This window comes from Anabrus simplex, chromosome 6 (assembly GCF_040414725.1).
Source record: "Anabrus simplex isolate iqAnaSimp1 chromosome 6, ASM4041472v1, whole genome shotgun sequence".
In the NCBI taxonomy this organism is placed as follows: domain Eukaryota; kingdom Metazoa; phylum Arthropoda; class Insecta; order Orthoptera; family Tettigoniidae; genus Anabrus; species Anabrus simplex.
In genome coordinates, this window is record NC_090270.1 from 228,486,466 (window position 1) to 228,510,281 (window position 23,816).

The 23,816-nt window shown below is 40.7% G+C and overlaps 1 protein-coding gene across 1 annotated transcript in view; it reads left to right on the forward strand.

Moving 5' to 3' along the window:
• The first annotated feature begins 172 nt into the window (after window positions 1–172).
• Window positions 173–23,816, forward strand: part of LOC136876369 (sodium-independent sulfate anion transporter) — a 94,404-nt gene continuing 70,760 nt past the window's right edge. Inside the window, exons 1-3 of the mRNA XM_068228268.1 lie at window positions 173–1,050; window positions 14,332–14,521; window positions 16,606–16,857. Of these exons, the coding sequence (XP_068084369.1) occupies window positions 173–1,050; window positions 14,332–14,521; window positions 16,606–16,857 (1,320 nt within the window). The remainder of the gene's footprint in view (window positions 1,051–14,331; window positions 14,522–16,605; window positions 16,858–23,816) is intronic.

The window sequence follows — 23,816 nt, forward strand, 5'->3', positions numbered from 1 at the left end:
GTGGCCACTGTCTGGCTGGGTAGCTGGCCATTGGCTGGCCGGCTGGCCACTGCCTGGCTGGTCATTGGCTGGATGGCTGGCAACTGGCTGGCAACTGCCTGACTGACTGGCTAAGGACACATTTAATGCAAGCGTCTTTCAATTCTACGATCAAGAACTGCTGGAAGCCGTCATGGACTCGGAAGAAGAAGGAGAAGATGTCATCGCAGCGGAAGACCCTCCCCCCCAAGAGCAACCCTTCCATTACACCCGGAAGAATACCTCCTCCCCTCTGAGTCCCAAGAGCAGTTTCCTCACCGTCCCGCTGTCAAATCCAGGCCCCATCCCCCTCCTCAGGAAAGCCATCATAGAAGCTATCGAACCCATCCTCAGTAGCCATATTGCTGTCATCGAAGAAACGCACAATAGCCATCTCCTCATCACTCCACTCAGTAATAAATTCATACCGGCCATCCTCAACAGACTTAAACATTCCAGCATTCCCTCTCCAATTCTAGTCAACCCTATCACCATGTCAGCTCAACCCATCTTTCCGGATTCAAACTCCCAACCACCAACAACCATAGACTCAGAAATACAAACTGATCCCATCTCGTGCAGTCAGAACCTTATCACTGAAACCAAGGAATCTCCAACCGACCTACTAACTCCTAACTTTCCTGACCCTCAAACCCCGCTCACCCCTTCCCTCTCACCTACCACACTTGAACCCAGATCAAGCTCTAACCAAGCCACTCAGACTCCGCAAAGAAGAAGACGACGAAGTAGACGTCGGACACCTGCTCCCACGCCTGCTTCGAACCCAGAAACCCACCCGCAGCCCAAGAATCATCCCTCTCCTCGCCCCTCCCTGGTAGTCCAATGTTTCAACTGTCTACAGTTACATCACACTGCAGCCACTTGTACACATTCCACCAGGTGTAACAGATGTGGCGGCCCCCACCGCCACACTGACTGCAAAGTACCACGGAAGGAGCCGAAGTGTGCCAACTGCGAGGGACAGCATGCGGCGTCGTTTCCTGGGTACCCATTCATCAAGAGGGCCATCAGGTCCCACTACAGGCACTCCAGGCACCTCTACCAGCCAAGTCATCCACCACCACATTTCAATCACTCCACCCCCCTGCCTTTTGCACCATCTCCTCCTCAAGCCAGCCAAGACACTTCTGCCCTACTCTTACTTCTCTTAAACTTAATTTCAAATCAGCCCTCACTGCAAATTCCAGCCATGCCCTCCCGACAAATCCTGGTCCCCTAATCCTGTAACATGCAATCTCGCCTTGCTAAATTCCTCCTCTTAACAACATGCTTCTCAACAACTGCCAACATAACACCTACCTTGCCACTAGCACTAGCCATATTAGATCACTAATAGCTCAGCGAAGAGGAGTTTTCTTTTTCTGACGGGTGAACTTGTTTTCACTTCGACAGAGCCGATTTTTCCCCGCTAGTGTATCGTCCAGGTGCTGATGTGAGGTTTTTCACATTCCGCTGATACAGATGAGTAGAGTGGCCTTGTGTTCGCCACGGGACTCGCACCAAAGAGCTATCAAAAAAAAAAAAAAAAAAAAAAAACTTCCAATCGTCCTCGGTAATCAGTCTTCATCCAGGAAATCGTTCAGTTATCAGTCAGTTGATGGCCGTCGTGGCACTATCCTGTTGTTCCATTCAACTAGATGCCGTAATCGTTCCACTACATTGTTCAATTTTGAACGCTTGTTTGAATATTCCGTTATTTTGCTGTCGCTCATTGCCAGATAATTATCTCTCTCAGATGTTACGTCTTCCACATTCACATCAGTAAACTTCTTTAGGATTTTTATCGTCTCATCTTTGTTGTTTCTTTGATCATCGTCTTCCTCTTTCTTCCCTTACTAGTTCTCATCCCTTTTCATTACCGCGTCTATCTCACTATTGAAATACACACAGAGAGAAAGTTCGTCTTCACAACTGATTGAGGTTCTGTTTTGATGAGGCTTGAGTCACCTGGACTGAGTGCGTATTGCAACTGATTGTGTGTGAATAAATACTTCAACTCAAGTGCGAGCAACAAAATGTTGAGCGTCCAATTTTTCGGCCTAGACATTGTCCGCAACTATCAAGCACGCTACAGTGGCATTGGCTGAAACCCAAGGTGTGTTAGTGTTTGATGCTCATTTCTCGGCATGGCTCTCAAGCCCGACCAAACCTCGTGCAGATTTAGGAACACCGCCCCGTAAAGCCCATTTGAATTCGCCCGCGAAAAGATCTCATTGGCTAACTTCAGCAACTGATAAAATGACAACGGTGTAAGATATTGACGTAATATTTTCAAAATACGTTTTAGTATGACCAACGCTCGAAGGCGTTTACGTTGTTTCCGACCACCCTGTTTAGCTAGTACTTGACTGAATAGGTCCAGCATGATGTTGCCAGCAGTATACACATTGCATTTCCCCGTAGTTAATGTTTACGTGTCCGACTCGTTGGCTGAATGGTCAGCGTACTGGCCTTCGGTTTAGAGGGTCCCGGGTTCGATTCCCGGCCGGGTCGGGGATTTTAACCTTCATTGGTTAATTCCAGTGGCCCGGGGACTGGTTGTTTGTGCTGTCCCCAACATCCCTGCAACTCACACACCACACATAACACTATCCTCCACCACAATAACACGCAGTTACCTATACATGGCAGATGCAGCCCACCCTCATCGGAGGGTCTGCTTTATAAGAGCTGCACTCGGCTAGAAATAGCCACACGAAATTATTATTATTTATTGTGTCTACTTTATTTATTATTACTTCGTCATAAGGGTATCTGAGATTATCAGGACAGACAAATCTTCATAAAGGAATGCCTTCCTGAGAACACCATAAAATATACGTGAGTGAAGGAGGGATTGAATCCCTACAGCTCTGAGAATTCAATTATTCTACACAATTCCACGCTACTTGAAGCGTGCAGCTTTGCGCAATATAACTTACAACTCTATTCCACATCGAAAATTTGCTTGTGTGTTAAAGCCCTGAAAAATGAAATGAAATGGCGTATGCTTTTTAGTGCCGGGAGTGTCCGAGGACAAGTTCGGCTCGCCAGGTGCAGGTCTTTTTGATTTGACTCCCGTGGGCGATCTGCGCGTCATGGTGAGGATGAAATAATGATGAAGACGACACATATACCCAGCCCCCGTGCCAGCGAAATTAACCATTGATGGTTAAAATTTCCGACCCTGCCGAGAATCGAACCCGGGACGCCTGTGACCAAAGGCCAGCATGCTAACCATTTAGGCATGGAGCCGGACTGTTAAAGCCCTATGACTTGGTTTTAAGCTTTCATTGAACACTCTAATAGTAGCCATTACCTGGAGAACGCTATCGCGTCTGATTTATACCATTTACTTGCCACAGGTTATAACATAATTTGAAAAAAATACATATATTTTTAATCAGTGTTGATATGTCGGGACTGTATGGCATTGTGGTGAGTAGCTTTGTCGGTAATTGGTTCTACTCTAGCACACCTTTTATGATGCCGTGTCCACCCTTTTCTCTCAGAAAATAAAATAAATTGGCCTCTTGGACCGATCAGATACGCAATACTCCACCGACAGCTGCGAGAGTGGATATAGTTTGTGCAAAGCAGTAGCATTTCATAAAACTGATTATAGAAATGGTCTCCGTATTACATAAAAGATGAACTTCACTCACTGCCGTACGGTGTAAGCATTGTACAGAGAAGCCTGTAACAGGCTAGCTATCTATCTATATACCATATATAAAATAACATGTCCTGACTGACTGACTAATTCATCATTGCCGAGCCAGAACTACTGGTCATAAAGAAATGAAATTTTGAGGATACATTTACATTACAATGCAGGTGCTCCTTAAGGGAGGATTTTTGGATATTCCGTCGCTAAGGGAGTGAAAAGGGGAGTGAATGTTTAAAATGAGTGTATCTCAAAAACTTAACGGTTTAAAGACGTGAAAGTTGGTATTTGGAATCTCCTTTAAAAACAGGGAACAAGTATCTTTCTTGTTTTCGGAAAATCCACTTAAGGGGGCGGGGGGGGGGTAAAACAAGAGAAAATGGGTTTGAACCCCTTATATGAGGGCACTTATATCTAAAAAACTAGAGATGTTACAGACGTGAAAATTGGTACATGGAATCGCCTTTAAAAATAAAGAAACATGTCTTTTTGGTTTTCATAAAATTCACTTAATGGGGTGTGAAAGAGACTGAAAATGGGGTTCAGTCCTTTAATTGGGTTACTTCTATATGAAAACTCAATAAGCTGCAGACGTGAAAGTTGATATTTGGAATCTCCTTTAAAAATAAAGAAACACGTATTTTTTTCTTTTCGGAAAATCCATTTAAGGGTAGTGAAAAGGACCAGAAAAAGGGTTGAATTCTTTTTATGAGGATACACACCGTATATCTCAAAAATGAATATGTTATAGACGTGAACATTATTTTTAAAGGATATTCAAAATAATAAAGAAACGTGTATAATTTTTCGGAAAGTCCACTTAATGACGGACGGGATGAAGTGAAGGAGTTGAATTCTCATTATGAGGATGCATATATCTCAAGAACTGAAGATGTTATAGACGTGGAAATTGATACTTGGAATCCCCTTTCAAAATAAACGCGTTTAAAAAATCAATTTGATGAGATGAAAAGAATTGAAAAAGCGAGTGAAATTTTAAAATGAGTTGATACCATAAACTTAACATGTTACAGACGTGAAAATTGTTATTTCGAATCTCTTTTAAAAATGAAGAAGCGTATTTTTTTGTTTTCTGAAAGTCCACTTAAGGGGCGGGGGAGGGGTGGAAAGAAGTGAAGAATTAGTTCAATTCCTTTTATAAGGAAACGTATATCTAAAAACCTGAAGATTTTACAGACGTGAAAATTGGTATTTGGAATTTCCTTAAAAAATAAAGGAACATATTTTTTCGGAAAAGCCACTTAATAGGGATGAAAATAATTGAAGAACGAGTTGAATTATTTTTATGAGAATACGTATATCTCAAAAACTAACGATGTTACAGACGTGGAAAAATGTATTTGGAATCTTATTTAAAAATAAAGTAACACTTTTTTTTTTCGATTTGAGAGAGGACTGTTTCCCACATGCGGAGTTCTATGTCGCATGTTCCAGAATTAGCTTTGCCAATAGGCTGTTAATCTTAGCCCTTAAAGGCAATTCCACAAACGTGGTTTGCAGAGAGGCTCAGGGGTAAATGAAATTAAGTTTTTCGGTGAGTTTATAAATGAATAACTCATTTGCTCTTACTTTTCTGCTTCCTTAAGCTTATACATGTCGCTAATTTACCAAGTAGGCCTATTGTAATACAATATGATAATCTTCCTTTTTGCTTCAGTTCGCTCATAGTTAATAGGTTTGTATTTGCATTTGTAGTACATTTCATATTTCGTAGTTAAATGTAATAAATTAATGGCGTAAGGCCTCCGGAGAGGCCTGGTGCAGGTCTTTTGAGCTGACGACGTACAGGCGACCTGCACGTCTACGAGGATAGAGCCCTATCTATGATGAATTCTAATTATGAAGACGGCACACACACCCAGCCACCGAGCCATTGGAATTAACCAATAAAGGTTAAAATCCCCGACCAGGCCGGGAATCGAACCCGGGGCCCTCTGGACCAAACCATTTAGCCATGGAGCCGGACGGTTAAATGTAAGAGTTGGCATTAATGTCCTAATTTCGCCACTAATAAAGACCCCTATTATTGCTAAATTTTATATTTTATACTGCATTTTATGCAGTGTTGGCAAGATTTTTATCGTACCCCCTCCGAAAAATATATCTTGCAACAACAGCAATCACGCGGGAGCACAGCTAAACGCACGATAAATACAGAATGACGTGTTGAGACTTGATGATACTAAAAACCAATTTGATATAAATGATATCGAGGATACACCACTGCGACTACAAGCCTCGTTTAATGAGTTCTGTGGTTGTGAGTCATGTGACTTTATGCCGTTTGGGATGGCGGTAGACAGAACCTGGGAGTAAATAACTATACGAAATACCCGATGAATCATCAAACCATTCGTTGGATTCTGTGAGTAATCCATGGATGTATATAAGGATCGTTTGATAATGTTCTGATCTCACTCCTGATAGTACTTAAAAAACGCCTGGATATACACTGACTGACAGTGACAATGCAACACCAAGGAGGAGTGGTTCGAAAGGGATGAAAGTTGGGGAAAAAACAGAGACGGCACGGACGAATAATTGATGTTTATTTCAAACCGATATGCAGGTTACACAATGCGCACGGCATCGACTCAGTAGGATGTAGGACCACCGCGAGCGGCGATGCACGCAGAAACACGTCGAGGTACAGAGTCAATAAGAGTGCGGATGGTGTCCTGAGGGATGGTTCTCCATTCTCTGTCAACCATTTGCCACAGTTGGTCGTCCGTACGAGGCTGGGGCAGAGTTTGCAAACGGCGTCCAATGAGATCCCACACGTGTTCGATTGGTGAGAGATCCGGAGAGTACGCTGGCCACGGAAGCATCTGTACACCTCGTAGAGCCTGTTGGGAGATGCGAGCAGTGTGTGGGCGGGCATTATCCTGCTGAAACAGAGCATTGGGCAGCCCCTGAAGATACGGGAGTGCCACCGGCCGCAGCACATGCTGCACGTAGCGGTGGACATTTAACGTGCCTTGAATACGCACTAGAGGTGACGTGGAATCATACGCAATAGCGCCCCAAACCATGATGCCGCGTTGTCTAGCGGTAGGGCGCTCCACAGTTACTGCCGGATTTGACCTTTCTCCACGCCGACGCCACACTCGTCTGCGGTGACTATCACTGACAGAACAGAAGCGTGACTCATCGGAGAACACGACGTTCCGCCATTCCCTCATCCAAGTCGCTCTAGCCCGGCACCATGCCAGGCGTGCACGTCTATGCTGTGGAGTCAATGGTAGTCTTCTGAGCGGACGCCGGGAGTGCAGGCCTCCTTCAACCAATCGACGGGAAATTGTTCTGGTCGATATTGGAACAGCCAGGGTGTCTTGCACATGCTGAAGAATGGCGGTTGACGTGGCGTGCGGGGCTGCCACCGCTTGGCGGCGGATGCGCCGATCCTCGCGTGCTGACGTCACTCGGGCTGCGCCTGGACCCCTCGCACGTGCCACATGTCCCTGCGCCAACCATCTTCGCCACAGGCGCTGCACCGTGGACACATCCCTATGGGTATCGGCTGCGATTTGACGAAGCGACCAATCTGCCCTTCTCAGCCCGATAACCATACCCCTCGTAAAGTCGTCTGTCTGCTGGAAATGCCTCCGTTGACGGCGGCCTGGCATTCTTAGCTATACACGTGTCCTGTGGCACACGACAACACGTTCTACAATGACTGTCGGCTGAGAAATCACGGTACGAAGTGGGCCATTCGCCAACGCCGTGTCCCATTTATCGTTCGCTACGTGCGCAGCACAGCGGCGCATTTCACATCATGAGCATACCTCAGTGACGTCAGTCTACCCTGCAATTGGCATAAAGTTCTGACCACTCCTTCTTGGTGTTGCATTTGCTCTGCCAGTCAGTGTAAATGCGTTATAACTGATATACTCGAAGGTACCATGCTCTATGCTGGTTTCTATTCGAATCAACTCGCTATTTTTCCAGATCGTGACGTAAATCTATATATACGGTATATAAAATAATTTGTCCTGACTGACTGACTGACTGACTGACTGACTGACTGACTGACTGACTGACTGACTGACTGACTGACTGACTGACTGACTGACTGATTCATCATCGCCGAGCCAAAACTACTGGACATAAAGAAATGAAATTTTGGGTATACGTTTATATTAACATGTAGGTGCTCGCTAAGAGAAGATTTCTGGATATTCCGTCGCTAAGGGGGTGAAAAGGGAGGTGAATTTTTAAAATGAGAATATCTGTATCTCAAAAACTTAAAAGTTTACAGACGTAAAAATTGGTATTTGGAATCTCCTTTAAAAATAAAGAAACACATATTTTCTTGCTTTCGGAAAATCCCATTATGAGGGCTGAAAAAGGGGGAAAACTGGTTGAACACCTTTTATGAGGAGAATTATATCTCAAAAATTGAAGATGTTACAGACATGAAAGTTGAAATTTGGAATCTCCTTTGAAACTAAAGAAACACGTATTTTTGCATTTTTTGGATAATCCGAAGAATAGGGGGTGAACAGGAGTGAAAAACGGGGTGAATTTAAAAAAAAAAGACTATATCTGCAAATTATCTCAGACACGTAACATATTGCAGATTTGAAAACTGATATTTGGAATTTCCTGTAAAACTAAAGAAATATAAATATTTTTTCGGAAAATCCAGTTAAGGGGAACTGAAAAAGGAGGTGAAATTTAAAAATTAGCGTATCTACAGTATATCGCAGAAACTTAACATGTTGCAGACGTGAACATTGGTATTTGGAATCTCCTTTAAAAATAATGAAACATGCATTCTTTGGTTTTCGGGGAAAACCCTTAACGGGGGGGGGGGGGGGGGGTGAAAGAATTGAAATATTAGTGGAATTATTTGTATGAAAATGTATATATACACCGAAAAATCTAAAGGTGTTGCAAACGTGAAAACTGGTATTTGGAATCTCCTTTAAAAATAAAGAAAAACACATTTGGTGGGGGAATCAACTTGGTGTGGAGGGGGGATGAAAACAGAGATGAATTCCTTTTACGAGGATACATATATCTCAAAAACTGAAGATGTTACAGTCATGATAATTGGTATTTGGATGCTCTTTTAAGAAACGTGTACTGTTTGTTTTCGGGAAATTCACTTGAATGGGGAGTGTGAAAGGAAGTAAAAAATTTAATTCTTTTTATAAAGATACTTATATCACAAAAACTTAAGGTTACACACGTGAAAATTTGTAATTGTAATCACCTTAAAAAATAAAGAAACACGCATTTTTGGAGGGGGGAGGGATCAACTTAACGGGTTTGGGTGAAAAAGGAGTTGAATTCTTTGTATGGGGATACTTATATCTCAAAACTGAACATGTTAGAGGCTAGAACATTTGTATTTGGAATCTTCTTTCTAAGTAAAGAAACATGTGTTCTTTTGTCTTCGGAAAATCCACTTAAGGGGGGTGAGTGAATTGAAAAATTAGTTGAATTCTTTGTTTGAGGGTACTTATATCTCAAAAACTAAATATGTTAATGACGTGAAAATTGGTATTTAGAATCTCTTTTAAAAATGAAGAAACGCGTACTTTCGGGGAGGGGGGAATCAATTTAACGGGTAGGAAGGGGGTTGAAAATGGAGTTGAATTACTTTTATGAGTATACTTATATATCAAAAACTGAAGATGTTACAGACGTGAAAATTAGTATTTGGAATCTCCTTTAAAAATGAAGAAACACGCATTTGTTTTTTCGGAAAATCGACGTAAGGGGTGTGGGGTTGAAAAATAAGTAAATAAGGAGTTGAAATATGTTTATGAGGATACTTTATCTTAAAAGCTGAAGCTGTTACAGACGTGAAAGTTGGTATTTTGAATTTCCTTTCAAAATAAAAAATACGTATTTTTTTCGGAAAGTCCACTTAAGGCGGAGAGGGGTGGAAAGAAGTGAAGAAAAATTGAATTATTCGTATGAGTATACATCTATCTCAAAACTGAAGGTATTACAGACGTACAGACATGAAAACTGGTATTTGGAATGTCTTTTAAAAATAATGAAACATGTATTAGTTTGGTTTTCGGAAAATCCAGTTCCGGGGCTGAAAAGAATAGGAAAAGCGGGTGATTTTTTTAAAATGAGTACCGGTATATCTACATTATATGTCAAAAACTTCACATTTTAGAGACAAGAAAATTGGTATTTGGAAGGAAGGTCCTTTAAAAATACAGAAACATGTACGTTTTTGTTTTCGGAGAAGGCACTTAACAGGGGGTGAAAAGAAATGAAAAATAGTTGAAAATTGTTTTTTATGAGGAGACTTATATCTTAAAAACTGAAGATGTTACAGGCGAGAAAATTGGTATTTGGAATCTCCTTTAAAAATAAACATGTAATTTTGTTTTTGGAAAATACACTTAGATCAGGTGGGGGAAGGACTGATCAAGGGGTTGAATTCTTTTTATGGGGATACTTATGTATATCTCAAAAACTGAAGATGTTACAGATGTGGGAATGGGTATTTGGAATCTTCTTTAAAAATAAAGAAACATGTATTTATTTTTTCGACTTGAGAGAAGACCGTTTCTCACATGTACAGTTCTATGTCGCATGGTCGTGTTAGCCCCAAAAGGTAATACCACAAACAGGGTTTTCAAAGAATTCCTGGGGTAAATGTAACTCCATGTTTGGGTGAGTTTTTATACTTTAGGGATTTTCAGATAATGTCTTAGTACAATGCCGAGAAATGATTTCTTTGATCAAATTACGAAATCCACGCGAGCGAAGCCGCGGGTAATTGCTAGTTAGCTAATAAATGCAGTTATATGTCAGCACGCAGAACCATCGTGAGTCTCTTATGTGAACGGAGGTACTGTTTATCTATCAGGAAAAGTATGAAATCTCTTATTTTAATCTCAAAGGCTGAAAAGATCGCCTGGGGTCTACTTCATCATTTATAATAATGTATAATAATCACATGCTTATCTGAATACCGGTACTAAAAATAAAGGAAATGGCATGTGATAATGATGACAGATTGAGAGATAACAACTTATCACTCAACAGGCTATTGAAGAGTTTAAGTTATAACTCGACCAAACATGTCAAACCTATTATCAGTCAACCAGATGCCACTGATCTGCATTTAGCGCTGTTCCCCAGGTAGCAGGTACAATATCAGTTTACCAAGTCTTTTGTCAAATGATTTCAGAGAAGCTGGAAATTATTCCTAGTCCCACTTCCTATGAATTAATATTTGCCCACATTTTCTTTAATTCGAACTTAATCTTCCTATTATGATCTTTCTTACTTATAAAAACTCCATTCAAGCATATTGGTCTACTCTCATTCCACGCCATCTCTCTGCTGACTTCTCGGAACATACTGCTTAGTCGAGCAACTTACTCCCAGCTCAAAATTTGCAATACTGCCGTAGCTTGTTGGCAATTAAGTAGAAGAATTCGTGCTGCTTTCCTTTCGATCTTTTCCGGTTCTCGAATCACATAATCCTGGTGAGGGTCCCATAATCTAATTGAGATCGTACCAGCGACTTTTTTGTCCTTTCCTTTATATCCTTACTACAACCCTTAAATACCCTCGTCGAATATCGGGTAATTAAACAAGAAACAGACTTATTTAACAACAACTTTACTTAACAATATTCCGTGAGAAAACCAACGTACGCAACATATGCATGTCGACTTTTAAACAATGTCGCGTAAAGACCAAAGTCTAAGAAATAAGAAAATGTCCGCGCTGGTGTTGTCACATCCTCCCACCTAATTAAAAGAAGGCAATAAGATTTACAAAGACCAAAACAAACAATACAGCCTTCTCATTCAGTATAAGTCCAACCTATGTGGCGCTTTTACTGATCTTCCACATCGAGTAACTTGAGGTCCAATCGGTAATGATAGCTGTTTCTGAACGACACCTTTAGGTGCCTCAGCGAAGTCACAAGAATCTGAAGCAGAAGCCGTAGCAGGAACCAACTCGTCCGCCGCTTCTTCAGGATTCTTGTCAAGCCACCCTCCGATCTCCAACGAGAACACACGTTGTTATGAGCGAGTCATTTTTTCCTTTGAAGTTTTCAACTGAAGAACTCGAATATTTCCATCACGTCACGTGCAATTGGCGAGTCCATACTTTTGGCATCGTCCGAACTTAATAATTTATCCCACTGTATGCTGACGAGTTTTCTTGCGATGCATTCACTTAGGCGAGTCCAAGTATTCTGAGCTCTCAGCTGGTAGCTGAGTTTGTGTCGATAAGGAAGACGACGCTCCAAACTGTTCTCAATCTCGTGGACATCCAGAGTTCCACAGATGCAGATATCTATTAGGAAGACAGCAGGTATCAGGGCAACAGGAACTTCTCAACTGTTCCTACACCTAAAGCTGGGATGGCTTGGTGTGTTGGATCACTGATCTCTTCTTAAATAGTTATTTCTCCATTCCTCTCTCCCAGTAGTATTTGATCATTTTGCTATTTTAATAATAATAATAATAATAATAATAATAATAATAATAATAATAATAATAATAATAATAATAATAATAATAATAATAATAAGCATACAGGATCACTTGGAACAGGTATAATAAAAAATCAATATCTCGGAATGCAAAACTTAGACACTATAATACAGTGATCAAACCTGAAGCGTTATATGCCTCAGAAACCTTAATCATTGGTGGCAGATCTTTAACCAAAGACATTGAGAAACAAAAAAGGAAAATTTTACGAAAAATTTTTGGCCCACTTTGTATAGATGGAATATGGAGAAAAAAATCATCCCAGGAGATATATTGTCATTCTGAAAAAAAAATTCACACTTTTCGGAAAAGACGATTGAAATTTTATGGACACATTATCAGAATGAACACTAACAGGCTAACTAAAAGAATTCTCAACCTGGCCCTTTCATCTAAAACCAAGAACAGCTGGCTTCGTGAAACTGAAACAGATCTCCAGAAAATCAACATCTCAGAAGACATTGTACAGGACAGATGCAAATTCTGAACCAAAATCGACAATCATCCCTTTGAAAACAAACCCAACACTTGGACAGAAGAATGAAGGAAGAAGCTCAGCGAGAGGATGAAGAGATTTTGGGAGGAAAAGAAGGCCAACACATCAGCTAAGCAAGTTCAACCGTGCTCCTGAGTAGGCCATAACGATGTAAAAAAATATATCTCAGCTACCGCATTTGAGGCATTTTAATTTGAGTCCCTTTAGGCTGTCTGCGTTTCAATTTAGACGTTCTGTTTTACTCCATCAGACCGGGCGAGTTGACCGTACGGTCTGGGGCGCGTGGCTGTGAGCTTGCATCTGGGAGATAGCGGGTTCGAATCCCACTGTCGGCAGCCCCGAAGATGGTTTTCCATGGTTTCCCATTTTCACACCAGGCAAATGCTGGGGCTGTACCTTAATTAAGGTCATGGCCGCTTCCTTCTAACTCCTAGGCCTTTCCTAACCTATCGTCGCCATAATACCTGTTTGTGTCGGTCGGTGTGACATAAAGCCACTAGCAAAAAAAAAAAAAAAAAAAAAATCACTTCATCAGTGGCAGAGGAATCCTGGTCGATCTGAATTTTAATTAATAGCGACGGTTAAACACCAAATCTGCCACTTGAGATGATCTCTTACATGCCGATATTATACAACATGAAATGTCGAAGGACTCTTTTTCTGCCTTTCAGAAATTGCTGGGTTTGAACTCGCGATATTGGAATCTGGAGGCTGACGCTCTACTACTAATCCACACATGAGGATGTTGGTTTATACTTTGTCAGATTTAGGCAGCCTATCATTGTAGAAAGTACAAATAAATAAAAACAAATATCTAGTGACTTCAGCTTGCAGCACGGAGAACTTTTAAATGGACCATAATACAGAGGAAGCTTATGAAAGGGTCTAGACCTCTTTGATTTTCCTAGTAAATACGTTCTTATGGACGATAACTGGAGTAATACCATGGATTGAGTAGCTCAGGTGCTCGAATGCTGAACTACTTAATTCAAAAAGGGTGAGTTCGATTCTGGTTCAGTCTGATGTTATTTCAAGGTGTTCAAATACGCCAACCTTGGGTCGGTAGATTTACCAGCGCCTAGTAGAGCTCCTGCGTGACAAGATTCTGCTCATTGGCGATCCAGTATGTTGGGTATTCAGCCCGAAGGATGGTTTGATCCTCCACAGTTCCGCCAAACATTTGTGGATTTGGTTATAACTCCTTACCATGAATGTTATAAGACATCTATGCATAATTACCTGTGAAATAATGCTTTGGACGACTATACAGCATCGGTAAGGCTACTGGAAGCCACCTTTCGCAACTTCCCGTCATACCTCAGGCGATGTTGCTTTTGTGGTGCAAAACGGTGACTCTTCGGATGGCGCTTCATTCTTAGAATGGCAGGAATCTCTGAACGTGCACGATAGGCAGTCGGGCGTTATTACATAGCTTGTACTGCAGCAGGAGGGTGTATTTTTGAACAGTTTTTTGAAGTATTAGACTGCACATCAGTGACAGTTCGTGCATGAAGGGCTTTTGTGCCCCGCCCCATATGGACAAATGTAGCGAAGTCGAACTTATGTGGTGAGCTATTCAGTTATACAATGTTATATTTTTATTTTTATCTACTGTAAACATTTCGCTTTTCTAATTTCAGGGAAATGGCAGAGGCTTTCAGACCGTGGCTGCTGCCCACCAAGCACGATGTTTTCTCGTTAGTCTTGAGGCCCTCGGAGTGTGCCAGGAGAGCTCTCAGTAGGTCCCCAGACTTAGCAAATGTGCGAGGTTCGGGAGGAGCCTGGAAGGACGATGTGGGCTTGTCAGGGGAAGGAAGAGTGCAAGAGGGTGTAAGTGCTGAACGGCGGAGCCCTCAGCAACGTCGCCAACCACTTTACAATGTAGGCCTACCTAGGCTTTTTCCCCCACGTCTTACATTAATGCCAACGGCCGTAGCCGTGTTGAAACACCGGATCCCGTGAGATCTCCGAAGTTAAGCAACATTGGACGTGGTCAGGAGGAGTGAATGGAGGAGCGGAAAGGAACTGGCCACCCTACCGCACGTAAACTCCGGCTCAGTAACACCTCCGCGGAGGTTCGGACCTGCCTTCGGGCAGAATAACCCTTACCTACTTTACATTAATTGTTGTTAGAGATTAATTCCAAAACATTTTAGAAAACAACGAATTCCATTATACTGAATATTTAAATAATTCATTTCTATAAAGGAGCTAAAATAAAGATTCAAAATGTAACCATAACGTGACAGCTTTATTTGTAGGTTGGTCAAATTGTTAAATACTTTTTCATGCTTTGAAATTTGAGCAAGAAGAGACAAATTCGGGAGTGCACTGTTTGTTTGTTTTCCTGAATGTCGTTATTATCACTTGTGATTATGATCAGTGAAACAGTGCAGTGCCATAGTACTCGGGATTGCATTACCTGTTAACTAATTAATGTGTGCAAAATGCCATTGTAGTGTAGTTAATTAATTAATTTATTTATTTATTTTGTAGTGCAAGCAGATTTCTATTCAGCTAATCAGCCAGTGTCATCGGATTATTATTATTATTATTATTATTATTATTATTATTATTATTATTATTATTATTATTATTATTATTCATCTAAAAGTATCATGGCCCTCGTTAGTGAAAACTGGACCGATTGGGGAGGGCGAAGAAATGGCGGCACAGCCCAGCCAGAGTAAAATGTCACGAACCGCCACTGCTACACTTATTATAATAGTAGCACTCTAAATCTGGTCAGAAGTAAGTAAATTATCAATTTCCGACATCTGATTATTTAATGACCCTTATTTGTTTTGGCCTCGTCATCTCTAGAAGTCTGAATGGTGAATTATCTTACACCTGGTACCTCTACGTTGAGAAATAGTCATCATATTCATCAGCGTTCGCTTGATGACTATGTACAAGGTAAATGAAACGTTGAATAACTTAAAAAAAAGTGATGATCCCGGCGTTATCCAGAAACGTTGATCCTTGTGATGTCCTTTCGGAAAGCTGACCATCGTCGGCAATTGCAGATCCAAGATATTAATATTTCGTCATTCTGTGATGCATTCTATGGTCACATTCTCAGAGGTTAAAATAAGTTACATATAGAAATCTACAGTTCTTGCCAAGCAACTCAATGTTGAAAATATTCTAGGGATATGAGCTACGAATTTTAGGTAAATAAAATATAATAAAGTATGACAATATAATATTCTTTAGTTATTCCTAAACATTAAACCCTTTTCATAACAATCGTTATCCGGTCGATTAGATTAACAGTTTGCCTTTTCTGCCACTGCGAGTGCTAACGTGAGTCAATGCGTTGCCTACGAGATATCTCGTAGGCAACGGTCAATGCATTGTTTCACTTAAGCACCACTGCCAGCGCTAATGTGAGTCACTGCAGAGTTTCACTTAAGTTCTTCGGCCTGGACATTAAAAAAAAAAAAAAATCAAAAAATCCTGAGGATATTGAACCAAGGAAATTACAGAAAGAATTATGTAAACAAGTTAATTTGGCTAGATTTGAATTAAAAAGAAAACAAGTAAAGAAACGATTTTAAGCTTTTTTCCATAAATACATTTAGGCCGGAAGTGATTTACGAAATTTGTTTTTTAGTTTTTTTTAGAGCTACCCAAGACTTAAAATTTGAAACTTTTCCGGGCCCTTTTATCCCTTCAACTTTCAGCACATTTGAGGAAATTGCTTACTTTTACGTTTTTCGTAGTAGGCTATGGGAACCCCTACTGTGTCTGCTAAGAATTTTTTTTTTCAAATTGGGCCTACTCCATGCCAATAATTTAGTGAATAATTAGATGAAAATGGAATGTTTAGGAACTCAGCATTTGGAAGAGACACAGTGACTGCGTAGGCACTCTTATTAAGCTCATACTAATTCTGAATATTTTCTATTTTGTTTCCAGGAAAACTTGTGGAACCTTCATCAGATCAAGCAAAAGTTTCTAAAAAATTAAGTTTTTGGGTCAAGAAGCGACAAAGAAATATTTGCAGTAAATCTTTTGTTGAAAGAAAGCTTCCCATAATTAAATGGCTACCAACATATACCATAAACTACCTCATTCATGATATAATAGCAGGATTTACTGTGGGCCTGACTGCTATTCCTCAAGGAATTGCTAACGCTGTCGTGGGAGGTTTAGATCCCCAGGTAAGAGATCCATATTCCAAAACAGAATGCTTTTTTTTTAAAATTATAGACATCGTGAGTTTTTCACAGATACAGACAGGGCTGTAGTCAAGGGTATACGCGGGTATAAGCCGTATGCCTTCTGCTTAACTTCATTCAGTAGAGTATACCTTCTGATCTTTTGCGTATACTTTCTGCTTTAATTTATTGATTTAAATTAATTTCGCTATTCTGCCACTGAGTTTTAACATTTCTACTTAAGCATTACGCACATAATAATCATGAATATTGTAACATGTGTACCATCAAAATATCTAGCAAGTTGCTAGTAGCAACCTACCATCATGCGGTCGGTAAGTGTATAGACGGCAATTAATTGTTGGATACAGATGATACAAACACAGTTCCGTTCAACCAAGACCGACTACAAGTAATAGGGCTAGGTATGTTCTAAAACAATGGGTGCTGCGTCAGCATTTTCCCACGAGGTCATTGACCCCCTAGTAGTGTACCTATGCGGGTTGTCACCCGAGGTCATTGACCCCTAGTATAGTAGTAGTGCAATGCTGATTCGCGGATTTTGCGTAAGAGAGCTAGCCTAACCTCACAGTCGCCATCTTGGAGGGCCTAACCTCACAGAGTCTAGTTTTACGGACAGATGCCCTTCCCGACGACAAATCCTGAAGGGCCCTAACCTCACTTTTACGGCTAGATGCCCTTCCCGACGCCACATACGGCCTTTTACCAATCTCTTTCCTAGGAGTACCGGATGAGTCAGAAAATCTCAATTCACTACACTGGCGGCGGACAAATCTATCTTACTTGGAGTCATTTTTTTTCTCCAAGCCAGAGGAGAAAACCCCTCTTCACTGCTAATTTGGAATAAAATGAATGTAGAATTTAATACAAGTGAGGAGGAAGAAGCTTTTCTTAAGAAACGGCCCTTTTCAGGGTTGAATTTTGAGTTATTTAGTGAATTATGGTGCTATAATTTCGAATAGACCAAAATTATTGTAATTCTAGACCAGGTCATACTACTACTCTACTAAGTGAGCCTCTGCCTTAACTGTGCACATGGCCCATTCAAAAACAAAAAACAGCGCCTCAGTGTAGGGATCGAATAGCTGGAGTACTATGATGAACCAGTGTGTTACGTACCAGCAGTGTCAGAAAATGTATGAACCAGAGGAATGGCATGCTAAAGAAGAAAATTTTCGAACTGCCCAACTATTTCCCGCCAATATTCAGTCAGGCCGTTATACTCGGTAGGCAGCAGTAATCCCATCTATCGGAGTTGAGTGGCAGCATAAGAGACAGAGAACATCACAACAAACAGTGGTCAATGTAACGTTATTGTTGATCAATGTTGCGTGCTTTCAATATTGTAGACCTTCACATTTAATTTTCTTCCGACTCTGAAATACCACTTTTATGATAGTCGGTATGTAAAACTGAATAAAACATAAATGACCGGAAATTGTATTCTCTGTGACTTTTGTTTGTCGTACTTTTCGATAGGACCAATAACAGGAATTTAAAAATTAAATTTTAGGCACCTTCCCCTAAACTACAATTTCATCCAGGGTGAATACATTTGTTTAGAGCTTAGACTGTAGTTTCTTATTCCCCGACTCTATATACCGATTTTCATTCAATACTGTTAACCCATTTTCTCGTGGCTCGGCGTTGATATGGACTTAGCAACAAAAATACAAATTCATGAATATATGTGTCCGGTCTAGAAAGCCAAGAGTAACGGCCAAGAGGGTTCGTCGTGCTGACCACACGACACCTCATAATCTGTAGGCTTTCAGACTGAGCAGAGGTCGCTTGGTAGGCCATGGCCCTTCGGGGCTGTTACTCCGTGGGGTTTGTTTGTTTTGGTTTGTTGAATATCTGTGTTATCATACCCAGTATGGTAATCGGGAAGTCATTTCTATGTAACTTATGTAGTATTTATTGATAGGACCACTAATAATATTGTATAAATATTTGAGAATTAAATTTTTGGCCTTCCCCTTAACTACCATGTCACTCAGCATGAATAAAACGATTTATAGCCTAGATTGTAGTGGCTCATCCACCGACTTTGCATACTGATTTTCATTAAATTCTCTTCAGTCATTTTCTCATGATGCGTGTACATACATACATACATACATACATACAGACAGACAGACAGACAGACAGACAGACAGACAGACAGACAGACAGACAGACAGACAGAAAGGTAAAAAGTGCATTTATCTGTTACTGTGGAAATGACCGATATAGAAATACCATTCTTTTCAAATTCTGAGCAATGTACAGACAAAACTCTTATTATATATATATATACACAGTATATATACTAGCTGATGTACCCGTGCTTCGTTACGGAATTCTACATTGTATACAGAATTCTAGGTTAGGTAGTGTACACGTTGTGAGTAAGATTGTATTATATTGCATAGCTCTTAACGTTACCCTAGTAACGCGACGGGGAAGTCACCAAACGTCTCTTCTCATATGTAGACTGGGTTAGGGAATTTTCATTGTAATGGCAGGCCTGCTTGCCTACCGTCAGTCACAATCAGGTTGGGGAGTTTTCATTATAATGTCAGATACTCACTCTCCACCTACTTTTTTACATTCTCAGAAAAACTGTCTTAGTGGTTTTCCCAAGTAAAATGAACATAGGTCATTACAGTGACGTCAATAGAAATGGTGCGATTAAAAGCAATATGAAATACTCGATAAATTAAAAACCACGCATTTTAGTACTTTTAACAAACAGTACTAAGCTGCCGATCTAACAGTCCACAGTTCCAGAGCTGGAATGACCAAGCCACAGACAGCCGTGATCCGTGAACACTCTTCGTCTTTTTTTCGGCGGGGTTCGAATAGTGGAGAGTCCCATGGCCAGAAACGTAAAATGTTACAGACGTAAAAATTGGTATTTGAAGTCTCCTGTGAAAGTAAAGAAACATAGGTGATTTGTTTTTGAAAACTACACTTAAGGGGAACTAAAAAGGGGGTGAAATTTTAAAATGAGCATTTCTACAGTATATCTCAAAAACTTAACATGTTACCGAAGTGAAAAATAGTATTTTTTATCTCTACTAAAAATAAAGAAACATGTATTTTTTGTTTTCGGAAAAAACACTTGGGTGTGGGGGGGGGGTTAAGAGTGAATGAAAAAGGGGTTGAATTCTTTTAATTAGAATGCTGATGTCTCAAAAACTGAAGATGTTACAGACGTGAAATTTGGTATTTGAAATCCCCTTTAAAATAAAGAAATACGTAGTTTTTATTTTCGGAAAACCACGTAAAGAGGGGGAGGGAAATCGAAAAATTAGTTGAAATATTTGTATGAAGATACTGTTATCTCAAAAACGAAAGATTTTGCAGACGTGAACATTGGTATTTGGAATCTGCTTTAAAAGTAAAGAAACACAAATTCTCGGAAAATCCAATGAAGGGGGGCGGAGGTGAAAGAATTGAAAAATGAATTGTATGTGGATACGTACATCTAATAAAAACTAAAGCTGTTACAGACGTGAAAATTGGTATTTGTATCTCCATTAAAAACAAAGAAAATGCGTTGTTTGGGGGGTGGGGGGATCATCTTGGGAGGCGGGGGTGAAAGGAGTTGAATTCCTTTTATGACACATATCTCAAATCTGAAGATGTTAGAGTCGTGATAATTGGTATTTAGGAGATCCTTTACTATTAAAGAAAGAAGTATTTTTTGCCGGAAAATCCACTTCGGGGGGGGGGGGGGGAGTGTGAAAGGAAGTGAAAAAAGTGAATTATTTTTATGGAGATACTCAAATCTCAGAACTGAAGGTAACATTCGTGAACATTGGTATTTGGAATCTCATTTAAACATAAAGAAACACGTCTTCTTTATTCTCAGGGGGAATCAACTTAACGTCGGTGTCGGTGGGGTGAAAAAGTAGTTGAGACCAATTGATTTTACTGTTCATAATGTACTTCTTCTGATCATAAACCGATCATTTTTTTATCTTTCCTGGGTTCGTTTTCAAGAACCATCTTTTCCTTTGGAGAACTTAAAGTTAGATTACAGTAGATTCTCCTAGCATAAAAAAAAATAAAAAAATAAACACATTTGAAATAAACTATAGGAATGATATTGACCGTGCAATTGTTCACATCTATAATTAGGTCAATAATGCACGGAAGTATATCATTCGTATCGCCAGAAATCCCGCGCACTTGCCTACGCGCGACGATGGTGCTGGTCACATTGTCTGTAATGATAATGGCAGCAGATGTAATTTACCGCCAAGTAGCGGTCTTGCATTTTGCTGTGGGGTCCAGAACATCAATAATAATAATAATAATAATAATAATAATAATAATAATAATAATAATAATAATAATAATAATAATAATAATAATAATAATAACCTAAATTCAACTAATATCACTCACCCTAATAATAATAATAATAATAATAATAATAATAATAATAATAATAATAATGGGGCCGACGACCTCGATGTTAAACCCCTTTAAACAACAATCACCGAGCTCGATAACTGCAGTCGCTTAAGTGCGGCCAGTATTCAGTATTCGGGAGATCGTGGGTTCGAGCCCCACTGTCGGCAGCCCTGAAAATGGTTTTCCGTGGTTTCCCATTTTCACACCAGGCAAACACCTTAATTAAGGCCACGGCCGCTTCCTTCCCACTCCTAGCCCCTTCCTGCCTCATCGTCGCCATAAGACCTATCTGTGTCGGCGCGACGTAAAGCAAAAAAAAAATCATCATCATCAGTAATAATAATAATGTTCTGGACCGTCGTCAAAATGTGCGGACCGCGCTGGAAACGGGTCCTAGCCGGGTAATGACTACGAATGCAGTCCGGCCACGGTTTCAGTACCGCCGAGGCACCCAAGACGGCACCACTCCGGATCTCCTCAAGGATTTGATCCATATTAAAATAGCTTACAGGTAAAGATGGCAGAGATTTAGGGGCCCAACTGACCAGGTGGAAAACCTGGACCTAGTCCGGGAAGTACGAAATCGATTGCTGGAAAGAAAGATTGAAAAATGGAAGGAACTTTGCCGTAATCTCTCAGAAAACGAGTCAGATCGGAATTTCGGCGGATCTATAAAAATGAATGTTTGTATGTTTGTAAATGACACATCTCCTCCTAAACCACTGGAGCAGATTTTGAATACTTATTATTTGCTATCTGGAGTCGAGCACTGTGGGGGTAAGCCACCTCTAGCCCCTTTAGGTGTGGGGGGTTAGGAGGGTCAGGTAAAAAAAATCGAAAATAGTGTCGAATCCATACTTTTCGGGGTCGCTGAGATGAATAGTGACACTCCGGATTTTTCAAAGTCCAAGTTCAGCCCCCTTTGGGGAGGGGGCGAGGGGGGGAGTGATATATAAAATCTATCTATACCATATATAAGTAAACAAATCGACAATAGTGTCGAATCTATAGTTTTGGGGGCCGTTGAGGTGAATAGTGACACTCCCGAATTTTTAAAAGTCAAATTTCTGCTCCCATTTGGGTGGGGGGCGAGGGGGTACTGATATATAAAATTAAACGAAAATAGTGTCGAATACATAGTTTTCGGGGTCGTCAAGGTGAATACGGGTAGGGGGTTAGGGGGTCAGGTAAAAAATAAATGAAAATAGTGTCGAATGTTTAGTATCAGGAGACAAACCACGTGGGGGTAAGACAGCCCAGGAAACCTTGGAGGCGGGGGGCAAGGGGGTTAGATATACAAATTAACGAAAACAGTGTCGAATCCATACTTTTCGGAGTCGCTGAGATGAATAGTGACACTCCGGATTTTTTAAAGTCCAAGTTCAGCCCCCTTTGAGGTGGGGGCGAGGGGGGAGTAATATATAAAGTATATCTATCTATCTATCTATATAAAAATGAATGTTTGTATGTGTGTAAACGACACGTCTCCTAAACCACTGTGCAATTTCAATCAAATTTTGAACACTTATTGTTTGCTATCTTGAAACGAGCACTGTGGGGGTAAGCCACCTCTAGCCCCCTTACGGGTAGGGGGTTAGGGGGTCAGGTAAAAAATAAATGAAAATAGTGTCGAATCCATAGTTTTTGGGGTCGCTGAGGTGAATAGTGACACTCCCGATTTTTGAAAAGTCAAATTTCTGCTCCCATTTGGGTGGGGGGCGATGAGGGACTGATATATAAAATTAAACGAAAATAGTGTCGAATACATAGTTTTCGGGGTCGTCGAGGTGAATTGTACACTCCTTATTTTTAGTATCAGGAGACAAACCACGTGGGGGTAAGACAGCCCAGGAAACCTTAGGGGTGAGGGGCAAGGGGGTCAGATATACAAATTAACGAAAACAGTGTCGAATCCATACTTTTCGGGGTCGCTGAGATGAATAGTGACACTCCGGATTTTTTAAAGTCCAAGTTCAGCCCCCTTTGGGGTGGGGGCGAGGGGGGAGTGATATATAAAATCTATCTATACTATATGTAAAAATGGATGTATGTGTGTAAATGACACGTCTCCTAAACCACTAGAGCAATTTCAACCAAATTTTGAACACTTATTATTTGCTGTCTGGAAACGAGCACTGTGGGGGTAAGCCACCTCTAGCCCCCTTGCGGGTGGGGGGGTTAGGGGGTCAGGTAAAAAATAAATGAAAATAGTTTCGAATCCATAGTTTTTGGGGTCGCTGAGGTGAATAGTGATACTCCCGATTTTTGAAAAGTCAAATTTCTGCTCCCATTTGGGTGGGGACGATGGGAGACTGATATATAAAATTAAACGAAAATAGTGTCTAATACATAGTTTTCGGGGTCGTCGAGGTGAATTGTACACTCCGGATTTTTAGTATCAGGAGACAAACCACGTGGGGGTAAGACAGCCCAGGAAACCTTGGGGGCGGGGGGCAAGGGGGTCAGATATACAAATTAACGAAAATAGTGTCGAATCCATACTTTTCGGGGTCGCTGAGATGAATAGTGACACT